Source organism: Salvia miltiorrhiza, chromosome 8 (assembly GCF_028751815.1).
Source record: "Salvia miltiorrhiza cultivar Shanhuang (shh) chromosome 8, IMPLAD_Smil_shh, whole genome shotgun sequence".
Taxonomy (NCBI): domain Eukaryota; kingdom Viridiplantae; phylum Streptophyta; class Magnoliopsida; order Lamiales; family Lamiaceae; genus Salvia; species Salvia miltiorrhiza.
In genome coordinates this window covers 17,355,032-17,376,115 of record NC_080394.1, presented here as the reverse complement: position 1 = coordinate 17,376,115, position 21,084 = coordinate 17,355,032, and the positions used below count along the sequence as shown (strand labels likewise).

Genomic DNA, 21,084 nt, shown 5'->3' with positions numbered 1-21,084 from the left:
CATGAGTTATGTAGCAATATATATGTATAGAACTAAAATGCAACTAATAATTACTAATTAATACTTTAAAACATGATAGAATTTGCTCTAATTCACATGTATTTCCTTCAAACGTGGCTTTAAATCATAGTATGCTATAATATGCTAATAATTCACATAAGCATATAGGATCAAACAAAACATTGAAAATAAACAATAACCAACTTAAATTACATTTCAAACGTAAAATGACATACCTTTAAACGTTCGGATGAGAGAATTCACAAATAATAGCTTCACCACTTGGAAAATATTAGAATTTCTAATGAGTTTGAGTGTTTTTTCACTTTGAGTGTTCGGATGAGAGGATGAGAGAATGAGAGAATTCACTCATATATAAACAAAGATTCCTTCATTTCAGGTGAATTTCAATGAAATTAGAGTGTTTGACATGAATACTTTACTGACAAAGCTATTTCACATCATATTTGTCGTTTATCATCAATTTAAAAAAAAAAAAAATTATGTCCCTTAATTGAAGGCTAATTAATCGATGGAATATAAATACAAAAAATTAACACAATCCATATTAGCACTCAAAACACACATAGGAACCAAAAAAACATCTATCCGACCGGAACATATATGTGTCCGCCCGGTGAAAACTTGTGTCCGGTCGGACACTTGTTTTTCCCGGTCGGACGCTTGTTTTTTTTTTCCAATGTGTGTTTTGAGTGCTAATATCGATTGTGTTAATTTTTAGTATTTATTTTCCATTGATTAATTAGCCTACGATTTACTTGTAAAACCTTCGATTTTAATTCAAAAATAAATAAATATTAACTTCTCTGTCAGTATTTCACATGTTCCAACACATATTTGACCGATTTCAATGTTTAAATTGATGAATTGATGTTTTTCTTACACTTTAACAACTTTTGTCATAGATGTGTAAGTACTTTTGCGGAAAACAATGCACATCCATCACATTCAAAGGGCATTTTCGGTTCTTCACTTATTTAGGGCATGTAGTGCTTTGCATGATAAGGGTGGGCATTTTTCAAATTATTCATAAGAGAAAGGGCACTTTAAATTTTGCCTCAAAAAAAATTAACAGTACACTTTTATATGTATATATGTATAAATATGATATTATACTTGAAAAAATATACTTTCCTAATACCAACGAGCTTGATTTTTTTATTCTGAATTCATACTACTATTTCTTTCTGTACTAAACACTCATTTCTATAAATGCTTGTGAATATACACTTTATTTAGCTTTAGGATATTAAAATTCTCAAACTATTTTACATATAATCATAGCACATTTAATAAGGCACTGTATTTACAATTATATGTATCATACAATCCGTACAGAACCGATCACCTACCCACCGTGGGCATGCATAACGTGCCCACCATGATGTGGCAATTGTAATTATAGTAAGATAATTTTAATTAGAGTAAGATTTATTAGTTATCTTTCCTAATTAAAATTGCCACATCAATGGTGGGCACGTTATGCTTGCCCACGGTGGGTAGGTGATCGGTTCTGACAATCCGTATACAAATTTTAATTAGTAGTTAAGGCACCGAAGAATTAAATAAATGTTGACTGCCGATTTCAAATGTATCCATAGAATTTATTGCGTCAAGCTGGAAAAATAAATAAAATGTGAACCCAATCTATGTAAAAGATAACCTAAAACATAAAAATAAAAAGATATGTACAAGATGAAGTGATTTAAAATTTTACTTTACTTTATAGAAATAACCATTTCTCAATAAAAGATCGTTGATTTAACAAAAAATAAAAAAGTCGTTCCTAACTTGGAAACTTGGGCAGTTGGCGTGGAGCGCACCTGTTCCTTGTTCTCGTTATTTTCGTTTTTCGTATTTAATTATTACATTTATACACAGTATAAAATAAATAATACGAGTAGATCACATACAAATACATATGTATAGGTAGAGAGAGAGAGAGAGGGGGGAGAGAGGGGAAAGCGAGGAGAGAGAGAATGACTGTTTCTGGTTCTCTGCAGCTCTCCCTGCAGCTCGGAATCTGCCGGAACAATGGGCGTAGTAAAAGATTTCGGGTAACTATCCTATGCGAATCGTGTAGTCTTCTCTTTGAAGTCAGCTATTTTTCCTCTAATTGTTTTCTGATCATAATCACTTTCCAGCTGCAGAATCCGAATGCAAAAGGCAGATTATGTATATCGAGCGATAACCTGCCCTCAATTTCACTGGTATGTTCCGTGATTGGATTGATTTTATTTTTGAGCCCTATTTCTTATGGTTTTCCTGCAAGGGGAAATTTTCATTTTGTTTTTGCAGTTATATTTTCGATTAAAGTAGTTCTCTAAATTCTAAAAGGATTTTCTTTTGATGGGAAAGCCTCTCTTTGCTAGTCGTTTTTTGCAGGTGCTTTGTGGTTTCTTAAAATAGTTCGTGTTTTTGGTAATCAGAATGTATATGATTTTTAGTGTACCAAGGATTTGATTATTGTATCTTCACATTACTTTGCATTTCATGAAGATTTAGCCTGCATGTTGGCTCTCTATTCTTGGCCGCGCTTGACATTATTATTCAATTACATTTTCAGCAACACTATTCTTGGAGTTCAAATGTTTCGAAGAGAATAAATAGAAGAGTATGCACCATTCCTTGTAGAAATAACCGGCTTAGGTGCCATTGTTTTTTAAATCCAGGCGCCCCTTTGGACACTAACTGTTTAAAGAATGCAACCTTGACATTAGCAAGGTAATTTCTCCTCTTCAGCATCTGCTTTTTTGTGTGATTTTTCCGAGAAGAATGTTGATTAGCGTATACTTCAGTATCATTTGAGTTGGTAGCCACAATATAGCTAGCTGATTTTACTCGCTGCTCATGAAATACAGGTTTAATAGCTTAACAACCTATCAGGGTTGCTAGTGTAGGTTGTAAGATATATATTGTGATGAAGTATCTAACACAAACAGGGTGGTTGCAGTGGGCTAAGTACCTTATACAAAGGCTTCTCCTGTGTCTTTCGTTTCTAATATAGAGAAGAGCTATGCCTTGCTCCAAATTCCAAATTTGACTCACAGAATTTGTTCTAGAGCTGTTAAAGTTTCAATAATCCTTTGCGTATTGAAGGATTATTTCAAGATCTTTATTTGGCATATCTCTTGTGTTTATTGATGATATTGATATGGCATGTGAAAGGCACTGTTGATGGGTATTTATGGGTGCCTAATAATTAGATCTTTCTAACTCCTAAGTGCTCTAACACTTCTGTGTGCTTATAAGATGTTAGATCTTATTTTTTATCTGGGTAAAATAAAATCAAGAAGTCTAGAAAATGTTAACCATACATTTTTTGTAAATACATCCTAAACTGAAGTAATTTATCCTTACCTTTTTCCATTAATGTTAATTTGGGTATACTCATGGGAGCTTATTAGCTCCTCTCCTGTAAAATTTAGCAATTTTCTGGAGATAGGTAGTGGACTCTTCACATCTTATTAATCATTTGAGGAATGTTTTTGAGAGGATACTTCAGGAAACTTAGATCATCTCTAAAACTGTCATGCCGCCTGTACAGAGAACAAATATCTTCAAGAGAGTGTCAATTTTAGGAAAAGATAAACTAGAGCTTATCAAGCCCTGTTGAAGCAATAGCTCTGCACATGAAATATTGATCTGATGTGAACTGTGTGAGATTTTGTTATATTTCTGTAGCTAAACATTTCTGAATATTTTCTGTCACTTTTCTTAAGTAAAAAGTTTGTGTCTTGCAGATCATTTAATCGTTTGCAAGGAAGTCCTCTTGTGATTAAATTGGCTTCAGCAGTCAGTATTATTATCTTTGCTGTATGGGGACTTGGCCCACTTGTGCGACTTAGCAGAAACATACTCTTCCATGTATTGTGTTCTTCTTCATATTTCAGTTTTCTGTTGTTTGTACCTTTGTATGAAGGGTCTCTGAAACTTTGTTGAGTACTTGACACATTGACTAATCAAGTACAATAAATTTGGCACATATGCAGAAGGGTGATAATACTTGGAAAAAGAGTAGCACTTATCAAATTATAACATCTTATATTCAACCATTGCTACTGTGGGCAGGAGCAATCATTATTTGCAGGTTAGTATGTCTGCTAAAGGAAGATAGAAAAATCAGATCTCAAAGTTTACTAAACAAAAATTAATATTTTACAGAACATTGGATCCAGTAACTATTCCCACAGAAGCTGGTCAGGTTGTTAAACAAAGGCTCCTAAATTTTGTCAGATCTTTGTCAACAGTATTGGGCTTTGCATATTGTCTGTCAAGGTCAGTATTGTAACCTTTTTACTGACAGGTGTTGATTCCTAATGATTTTCATTTACATTATGTTGATACTTTCCTTTTGCTCTGACATTGATATTAATAGAGGTTGGGTTCCCATCATTGTTTTCATGTATATTGGCAGCTGGACTTGCTAAGGTCCTCATACAGATTCATGTATTGTATATTCATCTGAGCTTCCTGTTGGTTGAATATAGCATTCATTTATATGTTCATGCTCATATTATGCACACAGAGAGTTACATTCCACTTTTATGGTTTAAAGATATTTCCCTTGCTTGATTAGAAGTTTCACCAATTTATCACTTGTCCGATTTTTGTTGTCTTCTCTGCTCTTCTTCCTGAATTATTTGTTTAAGCACAAAATATAATAGATAAGTCCAAATATAAAATAAAATGTCCTGATAAAGTAAGTTCGGTTTTGGACATACGTATTCACAACATTTTCTACTTTCAGAATAGTAGCCTGGCTAAAGTACATAGACAACTTGCCTGGGTGCTTGATAGGTGATTAATTGTGATCTGTGCATAATTCGACTTTGATTTGTAATTTTTGTTACACTTTAAGTCTCTTATCATATTTTTTGATCGGTACATATGTTCTTCTAAATTTGTAGTTATCAAGTTTATTTCTGGGAGAACTAATGTCACTTTTAATTATTTTCTGCAGTTTGATCCTACAAGCACAAAAATTTGCAATGGAGACAAATGACCCCACAGATACTAGAAATGTATGTTCCCACTCTTTGTTTCATGCTACAGGATCTTTTAATGCACTTGTACTATTTTTACTATTTAAAGAATTATTTTGTGTTATAGTGGTGCGCAAATACTTTAATTATCACCACTTTACCACCTGTTCAAAAGATTAGTCAACTGCATACTTGCTTGACCTAAACCTCTGTCCAATATAATAGGTTCCTTCCACTGAAATTCTTCAGCTGGAACTATTTCGTAATTCCATAGTGTATAACTTACACTTGTAAAATCAAAAATGTTTATTATGAACTCCCTGGATGTGTAGAATGGCAGGCATTCGACACAGGGAACCCTAATCTACAACAAAATTATTAAGACTTACTTTGATATATTTATATGACAATGCTCATTTTTCTAACACATATGAACCATTAAAATTCTTGCAACTTGTGTATATAATGGTAAATGAGGATTTTATTGTATCCCTACTAACATAGAACTCTCTATCCACTAAAATATTTTAGTTACTGATAAGACAATCTTTGCTAATGTATTACTCCCTCCGTCCGCCAAGATTATGTAAAAATTACTATATTTGGCGTCCGCCAAGATTATGTCACTTTCCTTTTATGGCAATGGTCCCACCATCCTCTATAATATTTTATCCTTACTAACACTCTTTATTTACAAAAAACCCACTCAAAATTCAATCTCAACCACACATTTCATAAAGTGGTGGGACCCTTTCTCCACTACATCAAAATCATCACCAATTTTATTAAATCCCGTGCCCAAGCTATTTTACATAATTTTGGCGGACGGAGGGAGTAGTAAATTAAGGATCCTATCTTATTCGAACTAGTCCTGTCACCAGTAAAAAGTCCCGCATGAGTGCTCAGATATTCAGTAAAGGTGTGAAGGGTTTTAGTGGTCACCAGCAGTGATGGTCAATGAATAAATATGTATTTCATGTTCTCTTGAAGTTGGTGTATTACATTATTATTTTGCTTCTACATCTTTATTTCAAAATTTACTGTATTTAGCCTGCTTTCAGTACGTTACGCCACATCAGGAATTCTGAACATTAAATTTTTGCATCTTTTTCATTTTCAATCTTATTTCTAGTGAACATGGTGAAAAAAGAAAATTAAACTGTTGCTGGTACAAATGACATTTCAGAGCCATTTTTTGCAGGAAGGAAGGATTATTTATATAATTCAACTTTCCAATAAGTTTAGCATAATCTGATACCATAGATAATCCCACCCATTTTCCATAATTGTAAGTGATGAGTCCATGATCCTATAGGTCAAGTTCAAATTTCATTGGCTGCTGCTCAATGGATTTTCATGCATAAATTGAAAGCTACAAAACGGAAGAAGATATCTAAGTGTACCAGTAGAGAAAGCAGAATACTGTGTGCTCCATTTGATTATGAAATTAGTTCACTCTCAATAGTTTTATGTTGCTTCTTGACAGATGGGTTTCCAGTTTGCTGGCAAAGCTATATATACAGCTGTGTGGGTTGCGGCTGTGTCATTGTTTATGGAACTGTTGGGTTTCTCAACCCAAAAATGGCTCACAGCTGGGGGTCTTGGGACGGTCCTGCTCACACTAGCTGGACGTGAGGTGTAAATGAAATTTCTGTTCGTTTTTTGAGTATATCTCAGTCCATTTCTGTTTCCTTGCCTATTTTAAGATGTGTTTTTGTTTGTGAATTAAGATTGCTTGTAAAATCCACTCAAAGAGTCCTTGGTTTCTTTATTCAGATCTTTACAAATTTCCTTTCAAGTGCAATGATTCATGCTACCCGGCCGTTCGTTGTGAATGAGTGGATTCAGACCAAGATTGAAGGTTATGAAGTTTCTGGGACAGTTGAGGTTCGTATGGGCCATCTTCGTACATTCATTCAAAATAGTTGTTGAAAACAATAGCTACACATAATTCTATAAAGGCATGTTGTGTCTGAAGTCATGGAAATTGTATATTGGGTGTTTAATTATGTTCTCAGAGTCTGTATCTCTGTCTGGCCGTACTGCTGTTCACACACTGTAATGCACATGAACTTTTGAAAGTTGCGAATGTCTAGTTTCAGAGTGAATGTACAAACCTTTCTTTACTTGTGTCATGTTTCTGACATCTCTAATGTTGCTCTATTTCAGCATGTTGGATGGTGGTCGCCAACAATTGTAAGAGGTGAAGATCGCGAAGCTGTCCACATTCCGAACCACAAGTTTACTGTGAATGTTGTGAGAAATCTCACTCAAAAAACTCATTGGCGTATTAAAACCCACCTAGCCATCAGTCACTTGGATGTCAGCAAAATTAATGTGAGTGCTGTTTTACTTTGTGTTGTTGATAAATTCTTTGCAAAGGAATTGAATGGTTCTCTTATTTGATCCATCTCAAAATGTCATTTGCTCTGTGCAGAACATTGTTGCTGATATGCGCAAGGTATTGGCGAAGAATCCTCAAGTGGAACAACAAAAATTGCACAGAAGAGTATTCTTGGACAATATTAATCCTGAAAATCAGGCCCTCATGGTGAGTTTTAATTCTTTAAAGAACAATTGAAGGGAATTTTTTTTCTATGGAAATTAATGGGAAAGAACAGTTGATGTTGCCCCACCTACCTATCAAAACCCCAACCAGAGAGAGAGAGTTTACAAAATCTTCTGCATTGAGTTTGATTTGAAAATTGAAACATGTTAGTGAATATTTTTCATCATCACCTGGAATATGCACTTTGTGATTCAATTATAACTCAAAATTTATGCATATGTGATTTTTTTTTTTGTGCACACAATTACGCAGATAATGGTTTCCTGCTTTGTGAAGACCTCCCATTTTGAAGAATATTTATGTGTCAAGGTGAGAATTTTTTACTTGGCCATTGCTCTCTGTCAATAAACACTACTCTATACAACCTCTAAATGATACATTCATTGGAGGTCATAGCTTAAATAAGGATAAGAAGAAACAGACTTTAAACGGTCTCTATGATATATAGATTGGTAAAAAAAGAATCACCCGATTGTCTATTATAAATGTTTTTTTTCTACTAGTTCAGATAAAACTCAATTTGATTATTGTATTTGATTTCATTTATTTGGACAACAGGAAGCTATTTTGCTTGATCTACTCAGAGTCATTAGGCACCATCGTGCTCGACTGGCCACTCCCATCCGCACAGTTCAGAAAGTATTTACTGATGCGGACTTGGACAGTGTACCATTTTCAGAAACTATGTATAATCGAGGAGGGGTGTCAAATCGCCCAGTGCTATTGATTGAACCATCCTATAAAGTCAATGGGGAGGATAAGCCTAAGAATCAAGCTCGATCAGCACGAGCAAATGGGGAGGAAGATGTCAAGGGAAATGGAAAGCCAGTACCAGATAATAAGGTAGAAGCTAAGGGTGAAACAAATTTAAGCACTGATTCTAAATCCAGACCATCAACATCTGATGATAAGGCGAAAGATGTGCAAAAATCAGATTCCAAAGCTAAGTCTGAGGCTGGAAAAACACCTAAAGTTGAGACCAAGGAGGATCTGAAGATGGCTTCAAAATCCTCATCTGATCCTAAGCTCAGTAGCAATACAAAAACTGTTGCGAATACTGAAAACAAGTCTGTCGAAGAACCAAGTCCAACAGCTGATAGTTCTTCTAAGCAACCGCAAAAGGTGGGGCAAGATGCAAGCTCAATCTCCTCACCAGAGTCGGGGGGCAGAAGATCAGACAATACCTATTCAACTTCACATTCGAAGCAAGCTGCACAGACACCTGCGAATAAGCCGTCTCTGGAAGAGAACATAGTCCTCGGGGTTGCTCTGGATGGCTCAAAGAGGACCCTTCCCATCGAGGAAGAAATGGTTGCCCCACCAAATCCAGAAGACACAAAGGAGTTGGCCACATTGCGTAGTGGGAACGGGTCAGCAGCATCGGAGGAGAAAAACGATAGTAAGAGGCCGAACGCCTCTGGCTCTCCAAGTAACGAGCAGTCAGATCAGCAAAAATAGAAGCATATCCTGCATTGCACAAATTGGAAGTATAATCGAAACTGTACATATACGTATTCTATTTTTGAGAAAACTGCATGATCTTAGGTACATCTCCCATTGATTGATTAACAAATATACAAGTAAAGGAAGCTCACACCATTTTGCTTCTTCCTGTATTATGAAGTTTAATTTATCTTCGGAGCTGCCTTTTGTAATGCGTAAATTTAGTTCTAATTTGTAATAGTTTGGCCCTTTTGTGCTAGATATTAGGGGCATAAATCCCTTTCTCCTATATTTTTCGGGAATGTGGATTATTTCTCTCCTTCTATAGTAAGTCCGTTTGTGATGAGTTTTTGCGACCATACAATACAAATCTTTAATGAGGTATTTATTTTTCGCCATAACATTGTATTGAAATTATATGCAGAAATAACTATGTAAATACAAATACGAAAACATGTAATCATCATAAAATAGAGAACTGAATGCAGCCTACTTTTTTTCGAGGCGGAATGCAGCCTACTCCTAAAACAGACAAAATCACAAATAAAATAGCATATTAAAATTCCCTCGCAAATTCAGAGAAGAAATGGATTTCTTTTCTATTATTTATTGCAATTTTTTTTAACATAATTTTTTATAGCAAATTAGATCTAATTGTTTATTTAAAGAGTCGTCGCAATTATATGCAGCAAAACTTTAACAAATAGATACACGTTTTGGATTCTACCTGAAATAGATACACGTTTTGGATTCTACCTGAAATAGATCTGTAGCTACAACAGTTCGTTCGACCCGCCTGAAATACATCCAAACTCGCTACATGTAAATTCTAAGGGAACGTTTGATCTTGATGATTAATCTTGATAGATAAAAATAATAAGATTAATTTCTTATTTAATTAGATGGATTGAAATTTTAGGATATCTCAAGGTTCTTGATAATTTCTATCATTTAAATTAAGTTTTGCTTGATTCATGTCTCATTGAAGGATGAGATTGAAACAATGAAAGATAAAAATATTCAATCATGCATCTTATCAATCATGTAAAGTAAAACTATCTAAAAACATCTCCAATATTGTCATGCCCTATTATATACTACCTCCATCCACCAAAACTATATAATTTTTGGTGGACTTGGGTTTTAAAAAAATAATTGGTAGATGTGTGTAAAGTAGAAATGAGTGGTTGTGGTTGCATTGAGTGTGTGGGGCATATAGAAATGATTGGTTATAGTTAAAAAAGAGAAAATGAGGTCATGTTAAAAAAAAATAGTATACTCTTTGTTAATGCCAAATCGGATAATTATTGTATATTCTTGATGGATGGATGTAGTAACAATTTTAACACTAATATGACTCGGAATTTTAGTTATATCTCTAACCGTCTACTATATTATACACGAAAAATAGAATATTTCAAAAGATGCTTTTTAATTAATCTATTCTTAATTAATTAATTAATTAATAATAATAATAATAATAATAATAATAATAATAATAATAATAATAATAATAATAATAATAATAATAATAATAAATTAGTTGTAAATTCAAATATTATAGTCAAAATTATGATTTTTCCATACTCTATAAAATTGGCGTCAATATACATAAACTTTCATCATTTACAAAATTTCCTCTGGATTTAAATTTCGGCCAAATCAAATCTGATTTGGTACTCCAATTTTAGTAAGTGGCACAAATTTCGGACAGCCAAAATGATGCAGTATTGTGAGAATGAAGAAGTGATGTCGTTTTGCAACATAAAAATAAAATACGACTTAAAACTAAAATACTAGCGGTCAAAACTAAAATTGCAGCTTCAAACTAAAACTGTTGTAGCTTCGCTAAAACTATATAGCTCATCCATGCGGTAGAGTGAGAACATTGAGAATTCGTCGGTGTTGAGAGATTCTCAATTAGGGGCTATTGAAAGATATATGTCTACAACAATAATCAGCCCTTAAAATCTCACATACCACGTCATTCCTTTGATCAGTAGGGCTGTACATCCATTCATTTAGAAAGGAAAATTTGCATAAGTACCCACCATTTATAACGTGTCTACCAAATATATCCTAATTTCCTATTGTCTACATCTCATACTCATTTGTTTACTTTAATATTTGTTTGACTCAACATGTCACACACGAAAATGATGTGTGTCGGAACAATGATTTGCAGGGATAATTTTACTATGGTTTGTATTTAGGTTCTAAATCATTTATCTTGCTGCATACTCCCAACTTGCGCCATCACGTGAGACCTCTACACCACACAAAGTGAGAAAATAAGCATGTAGACGGGACCACTACACTACATGTAGACAAAATTAAATCCAAAATTTCCAATAAATGAGAGTCTTTAGGTGCCACAACTTTGCCATTTAAATTAGGTTTCATTGACGATTTAGAAATAATGCAAGGTGTATAAATTATATTAATAAAGGCGCATAAATGGTAAATAGTGCGTAAAATATAAAATAAGGGCGCGTAAAATGGTAAATGGCGCATAATTATATAAATTGGCAATTGGCGCATAAATTATACTATTGTTATTTTAGTATTATAATTAGGTGCGTAACGTTATGTTTTAACAAAGGGCGCATTAGTTAAACTATAATCATTGGCGCATAAATGAGTTCATTTCATGACAATTGTTTTGTTTAATTGATGTTAACATATGTGGCGTATGAAGAGGATGGTCGTGGTGTAGGGGTGGCTGCGGGCTGCCGGAAGATTGGGTTCACCGAAACTGTTTTACTCGGGGAACTCCACGCCATGCTTGTTGCTATTGGTTTTTGTTTTGAACATGATTTCGGTCCAGTAGCTCTTTATACCGACTCTCTCCTCGCTCTTCATGTGCTACAAGATTCTCATCATGTGACGGATTCCTTGTGCGATGAGCTATGGGAGGTGTTCCTTCATGCTCGTCGAAATGTTGTCCTTGTTTTTTTTCATATGCGTCAGGAGGTTAATAGAGCAGCTCATGGGCTTGCTCGTTTTTCGTTGTCTTGTCCTGATGTAATGATCTGAAAGTCAGACTTCTCCGTCTACTTCTAGATATTACTGTTTCTGATTTGGATTAATGTTAGTGCCCTTTCCGTTTCAAAAATAAAAAATAAAAAACATATGGGCACAATCACATGCATTGTTTTTAGAAATGAGGCGCATAAATTTGTTTTAACAAATATATAAAATATGTATCTATTAATATGTGGCGCATATTAATAACATATGTTTATAACAATTTTTTTACTAAATGACGACCTCATTATACCACTAACATATGGGCCTAAATCAAAGCATAAACAAATACTAGAAGGGGAGGAGATGTGGCCGCTGGTCGGGGGCTGGTGTGGGGCGACAATTAGTGTGTGAGGCTAGGAAAAGAGAATTATGGTTTACATTTTTGTGGGTTTTTATATATTTTATATAATATATTAGTAATATTCTAATTATGAGTATTATTGAAAGTCATACTAGTAATGTTTCATATCCTTTCACAATTTGAAGGGAGAATTTCTCAAAAATAAGTATTAAAAGATAAAATGCATTAATTAAACAAAATAATTTAAGACAGTGGAAATGTGTAACATATTACAATCATATCCTAAATGCTGGTTCAAGATAATTGTATAACTGATCACGACCTCAAATTTTACAAATCTATAACCCCTTGGACGATCCCAAATGAATGAAGATGAGAAACCATTTATTTTTTTTTCTAAGTAATACAAGCCATAAGCCACACATACTAATACTATATGCAGGCTAAATTCATACAAGGATCGACACGATAAACACACGAACAACCTCAAGCACTGCACATACAGTCTGGAGCCGGGTATGTATAAATAGACTGTTGGGACCTCCGTAGTCGGAGTAGCCCTTGCCGGCCTTTATGCCCTTCGACAACTGCCTCCTGAAACTCCGTCCAAGTCAGGCTCTTGTTCAAGAAAAGCTGCCCCAAAAGGGCCATGTTAGGCCTTATCGTCTTCATGTTCTCGTATGTTCGATGGCCAACCTGGAAATTTGCAACGAAATTACAATCCTAATTCATAATAATTCAGTACCCATCCATACCAAACACTAACAAAATGGCAAATATGCCACCGCATACGAACTTGGATCCGATATGAGTCCCGCTTGGCGGATCTTGACCCGTCATACGGTCTAACACAAGTTTTCGTGATTGATATCTGGTTTACGAGTGTGACATTACAAGTTTATAGAATAGATTCTATGGGAAGAAGTAATTACCACGGCGTTGTGCATATTTCCAGGAGAGGCGGAAATGAAGATATCGCTGTGCATGCTGACATAGTAATCAACTGCAGCTAATAGTGAAGCTTTTCCTTTGATTTGAGCTCTCTCTTCTGAAGACGCAAGGCTCTTTTTGTCTTCCATAAGAGGAAACAAACTACGTAAGGTCGAGATCCTCGCTTCCCCGCCATACACCTAAAACAGAATCGCAAAAAATAGCAAATTCAAGAAACTGCAGGTTCTGCCATAACAGTTTATGCACCTAAAACAAAGGAACATTGCTGAATATACCTTGTGAGAAGCAAGATACAAGCGAGTGCTGTTGTCGAACCCCAAAGCCGCTAGAAGCAATCCAATCTCTTCTGGGGTCAACGGGCACCGCCCTTGACTCCTCAACTCCTCATCAGTGAATTGAGAATTTAACACCCTTCCCTGCCAAATAACTTGTCGATACTTGGCAAGAGCTAGTTTTTCAGCCTTGCCTCCACCAAAGTCGCAAGCTGAGTGAGCAGCCATATCCTGAATCAATGAATGAAACTGAAGTATTATAGTGTGAAGTTACCAAGGAAAGGCAAAGTAGTCTCAGAGTGCATCCATGAGATGTTTATAGCATCCAAGGAGGCGAAACAATGTAAAAGTTCTTCGAAGGGAGGATACTACAAAGTAACAAGTATCTATAGAATTAAGTCCAACTACAAACATAATTAATGAACTAGGAAAGCAAATTTAGCCCACAAATTATCTATGCTCTTATTTATTCATCCATAAATAACCCACTAAATAAATGGTTAGTTCCAAGAAATAGTAAGTGGTTGATTATTCATCTTTTCTCACACCGCTGATGACAAAGGTGGAGTATTACCGACACTATAAGCAATCATACCTTGTCAAAACGAAGGTGGAGAACAACAAATTTTCCATCCCCGTGTTTGTCTTTAGAATCAGTTACTCTTGTGAGGTAGTTACCGCTGTCGACATCGTTTGTGGTGGGAGGATATCTGAGACGACTGACAAGAGAGTTGCCCAGATCCCGAATGTGAGGAACAAAGACTAGTGCCTGGAAGTTGACCTTACACCGTAGCCTCTGGATGTCCTTGGGCATATTGTCAAAAGCCAGACGGTGGGAAAAAGGTGCAACTGCAGCTATTCCGTAGCTGGAATACCCAAAAACATAACAATTAAACCCTGATGTAAATTGAAGTTCAGAACAAGATCAAAGATGATACTACTTAGGCCAGCTGCATAAGATGCTGACGAACTCAAGTGTTCAACTGATACAACCAGCCTGAAGAATTTATTCAGGTATACAAGATTTTATTCAGACAAGAAATAAGCTTTTCTCTTGATTCCTGAACAAGCTACAATATAAGGTCGTGAAACACTTAATGTTTCAAAAAGAAATCAAGGAAACATGAATGATTCCAAGGACATGGCGAATGACATAAGCATGTGGCCTGATTTGAGTATATGATAAGAATGTGAAAATTATTCAAATCCGAAAACAAAAGAAATCTCTAGGAGTCCAACCTCTGCAGGACAGGGGAGACATTTTCCAGATACCAGTTTGCTGAAGCATGAACAGGTGCCGTTTTTACTCTGTTAGCTCGAATTGCTGCAGCATAGTACTCCCGAGTGCTCCAAAAGTATTCATCAGGCAACTCTTTAACAATAGATACGTCATCTTTCAGTACATTAATGAAGTGGTCGACATCAAAAATATCCTCAAATGTGCTGCAGGGAAAAGACAAAAGAACATTTGTCTCGTTTGGGTCAAAGCTTGAAGACAAAAAAAGAATATGAACTAGAACTCTTGTCCTAACAAAACTCATTTGAAGGGTAAGAACTCAATAAAGAGGACCTTGAATCTTTCCAAACAGGATTTACTTCAAGATGCGGAATTATGAGTGTTGCATTCAAAATTTTAGCAAGAGCAACTGCATCACAAATCTTTATAAACGGATTATATATATTAGTGACTCCAGATAAACTAATATCAACCAGTTCAAAAAAGACAGAATCTGTGCACGTGCCACCTAATAACAAACTGAATTACTTACACCCATTCTCTGCTGGTTTAGTCCTCCATCGAGGAACACCTGAATATAGCCTTGAGATTTCTCTGGCAGCGCTGCTCAAGAAAGAACACCATTCACATAAAGGGGACTAAACAGACGGTTTAGATTATCCGATTCAGCTATGCCTTCCTCTTAAAAGATAGGAGATAAAAATTGATGCAAAACAATTCTACTTACTGGAGGTACTGTCTTGTCGGAGACAAGTTTTCCATCCTTGGTTGGCCAAAGGCCTCCATAGTTCAGCTTGTTGCTCCGCAGACTGAAACAAAAGTAAGAATGCATCAGCACCCTGAAGAACGAATATTGCTAAAGACGTGCAAACTAATTAGCGAGCTCTTACTCACAGTTTGGCGTTCCAGAGCACTCCTAAGTAAACGAGTATGTCGCGGTTTTGGAGCATTCCACTCCTGCAACAGATACAATTGTCAGCTTATGAGAATGTTACAATTATCAGCCTACAAGATGTTAATGGTAAACCAAAGAAAACACATTCATTAACCCATGAAACTCATATAAGGCATAACTTTAATACCCAGGGAAACTGAGCCGCTAAATCTCTATATGTTCAGATCAGTCGTTCGGCCTCCATCATGAGTAGTTTTCTAATACCTATATGCTTTTTCATCGATAAACATGACGACATCATCCACAAGTTGCCTCCAGAGTTCTATTTAAATCTCATTTACTAATGCAAATCACTAATCCAGCCAGCAAGGGAACAACTAAAATATAGTTCTAAATACATATGCATATTACCTACTCCAACATGAAGTCCGCACTCAAAACGAATATAATAAGCAATTAAGTTACACAATACTTCTATGCTTGACCAATTTGCTAGAAAATTGAACTACTTCAACATTTTCTTTTTTTGGAAATTCTGGCCAAATTCCAAATTCCCAACTATACAGTTTAAGCATATATGTCTTTCTTCCATACACCAACATATGATTACTATTTCAATTAAAAAACTGCCACCAAATCAAAGAAAATCTACACTGGAAATGAATTCCTCAACAACCGAATAACTAAACAAGAATCAAAAATCTTAAAATTCCCATCAAGATCAAATCTTTCCCTACCTACCTAACAATTCCCAAACTTCCACAAAATGCCATTTCTCATACAAGGTAAAAGTTTTCTTGCTATTCTAATCTCACCCCTTTTGCAACCACCTCTCTCCTATAACTAATAAACGAAATAGCAAAATTTAACAAACACAATGACAAGCGCACATACTAGGCATTAGATCGAACAAAAAAGCAAATTTACCAAACACAAAGACAACTTCACACATACAACGCATAAATCAACATAGAAATGAAAGCCAAAACATCAAATACATACCGAGAGAACTGAGGGAAAGGCATGGCTGAAAGGAGTGAAAAGAGTTGGAAAGAGAAGGGGAAGCAGCAGCATCAGGGCTCCAGCCATGGTTCCTCCTCTGTGGTTGTGACTGGGAGAATGACAACCCTCCCTCATACTAATAATAATGGCTCTTGATCTTTATTGCAACTAACTGCACATGTATTCTTTTTATTTTTTTTATTGTTGTAAGTAATGAAATTCAACTCCAAACCTTGGAACACTCGACTAAAGTTACTTTCATGTGAGAGAAAGGGAGAGGAGGGGAGAGAGAGGGACTACAACTACAATTTAAGAGGGCCATTTTCATTATCAGTTCACATGCCTATTTATTACGCACACTGACATACACACAGTAATGGTAATGCACCACATAAAATACACACAAAAATACGGAGTAAAAGATCCTATTTTTCAGTAATATAATCAGAAATGCACACAACTAACAGAAGCATGATCTCTCACAATAGTCACTTTTTAACCCAAAATAAAGGCGGAAAAAAAATAATAAAAACGGTTGCGTACTACAATTACAATAATTGAACAATAATGCAGTGTAGAAGATGGCGAGAAACAACGAAACAACGTTTTGTAAACAAAACACACTCACAAAAATTCACAATAAAAGGACAAGAGACAGCTGCAGCGATTTGGAGCGTTCGTGTAGAAGGGGGAGTAATTTAATTGGTTGGGATGTCTTTTCAGACAGCCGACCGAGTAGATTTTTCAGCCACCGCTTTCTACGCGTCGCACAATGAAATGGGTTCGTGTAGTAATGCAGGTTTTTTGTGAAAAATCTTTGCAATTTTTTTTTAATACAATTTGAGGTTTATTGGGTTTAATCTTTGGGGAAATTATGTGAGGAAAAGAAAATATTAGTGGGGTGTGTTTGTTTTTAGTGATTGGGACATCGCGCCACCGACAGAATGCTGTCGCCATGGTCAAAACTTGGATGATGGAGTTTTCTCTTTTTTACACTGTCCTTATTTATTTTCATTTTTTTGGAATGTTTGGAAATTTTGGAAAATTCCTAGTTGGATGGAATTCAAATGGAAATGCGTTGTAGTTATCACAAAGGACAGTATAAATTTCGGAAAATACCTAATTTTCTCGCCCTCACAGGAAGAGAGAAAAAGACACATACACCAAAGTTTCTTAATGAAAATCACGGGTTTAATGCAATAAGGAAGTGTATTTTTTTTTGGACCAAAAAGGAAGTGTCTTTAGAAAATCGTTTTTCGCATATTTGATTCAACCTTAATTATAATGCAATACTTGAATCTGATCGAGAATAAAAAGATATATATATATATATAAACCAATTTGCTAAACCTAGAACGTCATCCTATAATTAATGTTTGTTTAAGATTTACTATGGACGGATACATGAAAATTATCATCAACTAGTTAGTCTACGAATTAATTAATACTCCTACTAAACTTATTCTAGTTTAATTTCACATATAACGCTCTTTAGAAACCAATTTTTTATAATAATAATAATAATAATAATAATAATAATAATAATAATAATAATAATAATAATAATACTCCTCTTGTGCGACATGAAATATAATAAGTGTGTAAATTTAATATTTTATTAATAAGTATAAATATTTTTATATTTATTACTTTTATTAAGTAAAATCTGAAGATTTTATAAATATATATGCGGTAGGACTGATAATTTTGACACGACATGAAAGCACGATACATAATCGCATGAAATTAATGAGTTAGTATCAAACTTTATCGGATTTGTACACTTATAATATCGACCTGATAAAGACATAATAATTTCGTATCGGGTTCATGTAACCCATTAGAATTAATATTATTATTAGAGTTAGGGCTTTTGATTTTTTGGAGACTTTTTTTCCTAATCGCATTCTTTGTTCCGTCACCAAGCAACATAAATTCACGTAATTCTTATTTTTATCGTATTGCTACCGGGTCGAGTTTATTCAGGTTTTTACTAGATCGTGTCGTTTTCATATCTTGTTGCTATCGTTTTCGTGGCGTGTTCCTGTAAATCATGTTGTACGTGTTCGTATTCATGTCGAATAATTTCTTAACAGGTTATGTTCGTATTTGATCTTAACGTGTCGTGTCGACCCGACAATGACCAGACACACACGATTTGCCAACCCTAATGCGCATTGCATATATATTTTTCTTAGAGTTTTATATTTGATCTTGGCAAACTTTCCCGCTAGAAAGACCTATGCGGTTGGGTCAACCTGCGCCCTACTGGACCCGACCCTCTACTTCCTCTCCCCACTTTTTGCCCTCTATGCCCCGGTAAATGGGATAAAATATCATTTTTTTTCTATTAAAAATGTCATTTGCATGAATTAAAATTATCATTTATAGTTATCACAATTTTTTTATACAAAGTATCATTTGTTTTTATAAAAAATATCATTTGCATTAAAAAAAAGTACTATCATTTTTTGTTATTTAAAGTGTCATTTGATTGTGCAAAATTAGGTTCAAAGAAGAAGAGTATTTTCAAATTTTGTTAAGAATGTTCCAAGTATAATTTAAAATTTCCACGTAATTTTCATGTCAACTTCGGGTCATCGACATCATAGTTCAAGTCAAAAAGTGTAAGTCTAGACCACTTATGCAATTTTTACGAAAGTCCATGTTTTTATTGTACTTTTTCAAGTTTAGTTTTACAATTTTCATGAAAGTTAAAACTATTTTTTCATATATTTAAAATTGAGATCATTTTTATAATAGTTTTAAAATTATAACCATTATTAATTAACCTTTATTATTTTAAAAAAGATAGTACCATTTTGATTGCGCGAAAGTGAATACGAAACTTTTGCCAATTTATTCTATTGTAAAAATGTTTTCCTTTGCAGCTACAAAATGAATATTCTAATCAACGATTGCAAGCAAAGCAATAGATGAAAGGAATTCTAAATCTCATAGAAGTAAAGTATATAGCCACAATTATTTATTATAGTAAGGGCATTTTGAGGCAAGCCAAAAATATGTCTAATTTCGCTTAAGCTTATCCAGTTAAATGACGTACTAATTACTTAATCTAATTGTCGCATTTATGAAGTAGCCATCTAAACATGTTGTCGCATATGCCATATTAATTGCTCTTGTCATTTTTTACCTAACTCAAGTCCTCACCACCATGACTTTTGATGACTTTATTTAGATTAAATTACGACTCTCATTTACTCCACTTAGTTGTCCTCTTCAAACCCTATTGCCCACTAATGTTCTAGACATAAATTCAAGAAATTAAAGTTTTAAAATTACTATATATAGCCATCACTCATATTAATTTTAAGATTCTAAATGGAATCATGCTCTACCCATAATTATCTAATTTTAAGATTGTAAATCATGACACATGACTCTCCAACCCAACGAATACAATAATAGGTTATGAATCATTTAAAATTATCGCTGTTGAGTGGAAGATTAGAATAATGACATATTTTTATAGTATCATTCTTGGTTACATTGCCCAATAAATTTTCATTCCACTTTAGTTAGAAAAATAAAAATCTAAACATGGAAAAAAAACTAGAAAAATGACAGCAAGTAATTCAGTATGGTTCAGGAATGGGCTGATCGTTGACGAGTCCATTAATTCCTGACCAAAATGGCCCCACCATAATGGGCCATTGAACAGTTAAAGCCCTAAATACTTTGAGGTTCCTTCGTTTCTTATCCAAAATATCAACAAATATATTTTTCATTTCAAATACTGTGATTTTTATATTTTCCTATTTTCTTTGAGGGGACGTTTACTTTGAATAATCAATAAGATGCATGATTGAGTATTTTTATTTTTAAGGGTAAGATTACTTCAATACTATTTTTTTAATGGGACAAGTTTCAAGCAAAAGTAACTTAAATGATAGAAATTATCAAAGGCTTTGAAATATCCCAAAGTTCCAATCAATCAATGTAAACAAGGGATTAACTTTACTATTTTTATCTATCAAAGTTAATCGCGCCCTGAAGAAACAAAGATTGTAAATTTGGTAAAGCAGAAAATATATATATATATATATATATACTCCCTCCGTCCCCAAAATAAATTCCTCTTTGCGGACGGCGCGGGTTTTAAGGAAAAATGGTAAAGTGTATTGATAGTGGAGAAAAATATATTATAATTAGTATTGAGAGTGGTGAAAAGGTAAAAAAATATTATAATTAGTATTGAGAGTGGTGAAAAAGTGAAAAGTAAGAATAAATAAAGTATTATTAGTGGTGGGGTAGTTGTCCAAAAATGGAAAGAAAGAAAGAGGAACTTATTTCAGGGACAGAGGGAGTATATATATAGGCAAAGGTTCAAATGAGAAGGTGTAAATATAGTGAGAAA

The 21,084-nt window shown here is 34.4% G+C and overlaps 2 protein-coding genes across 3 annotated transcripts; one reads left to right on the top strand and one right to left on the bottom strand.

The window, feature by feature from the left end:
* The first annotated feature begins 1,820 nt into the window (after window positions 1–1,820).
* Window positions 1,821–9,364, top strand: LOC131001505 (mechanosensitive ion channel protein 2, chloroplastic-like). 2 transcript variants are annotated; one of them, XM_057927893.1, is made up of 13 exons: window positions 1,821–2,078; window positions 2,166–2,231; window positions 2,588–2,745; window positions 3,765–3,888; window positions 4,014–4,111; window positions 4,186–4,299; window positions 4,985–5,045; window positions 6,493–6,642; window positions 6,783–6,893; window positions 7,176–7,343; window positions 7,444–7,557; window positions 7,828–7,884; window positions 8,134–9,364. In XM_057927893.1, exons 1-13 carry the CDS (start codon window positions 2,001–2,003, stop codon window positions 9,031–9,033), a joined length of 2,199 nt encoding a protein of 732 aa, XP_057783876.1. In that variant the 5' UTR covers window positions 1,821–2,000; the 3' UTR covers window positions 9,034–9,364. The 2 variants fall into 2 exon arrangements, with proteins under 2 accessions (XP_057783876.1, XP_057783877.1); XM_057927894.1 differs by having other exon boundaries at window positions 1,939–2,078; window positions 2,172–2,231.
* A 3,193-nt stretch (window positions 9,365–12,557) lies between these two features.
* On the bottom strand, window positions 12,558–17,522 carry LOC131001504 (O-fucosyltransferase 31-like). Its single transcript, XM_057927891.1, has 10 exons — window positions 16,707–17,522; window positions 15,704–15,766; window positions 15,537–15,618; window positions 15,342–15,412; window positions 15,143–15,231; window positions 14,812–15,015; window positions 14,168–14,438; window positions 13,576–13,803; window positions 13,282–13,479; window positions 12,558–13,045 (listed from the first exon to the last, which is right to left on the bottom strand). The coding sequence occupies exons 1-10, from the start codon at window positions 16,839–16,841 to the stop codon at window positions 12,836–12,838; spliced, it is 1,551 nt and encodes a 516-aa protein (XP_057783874.1). The 5' UTR covers window positions 16,842–17,522; the 3' UTR covers window positions 12,558–12,835.
* Between the last annotated feature and the right edge of the window lie 3,562 nt (window positions 17,523–21,084).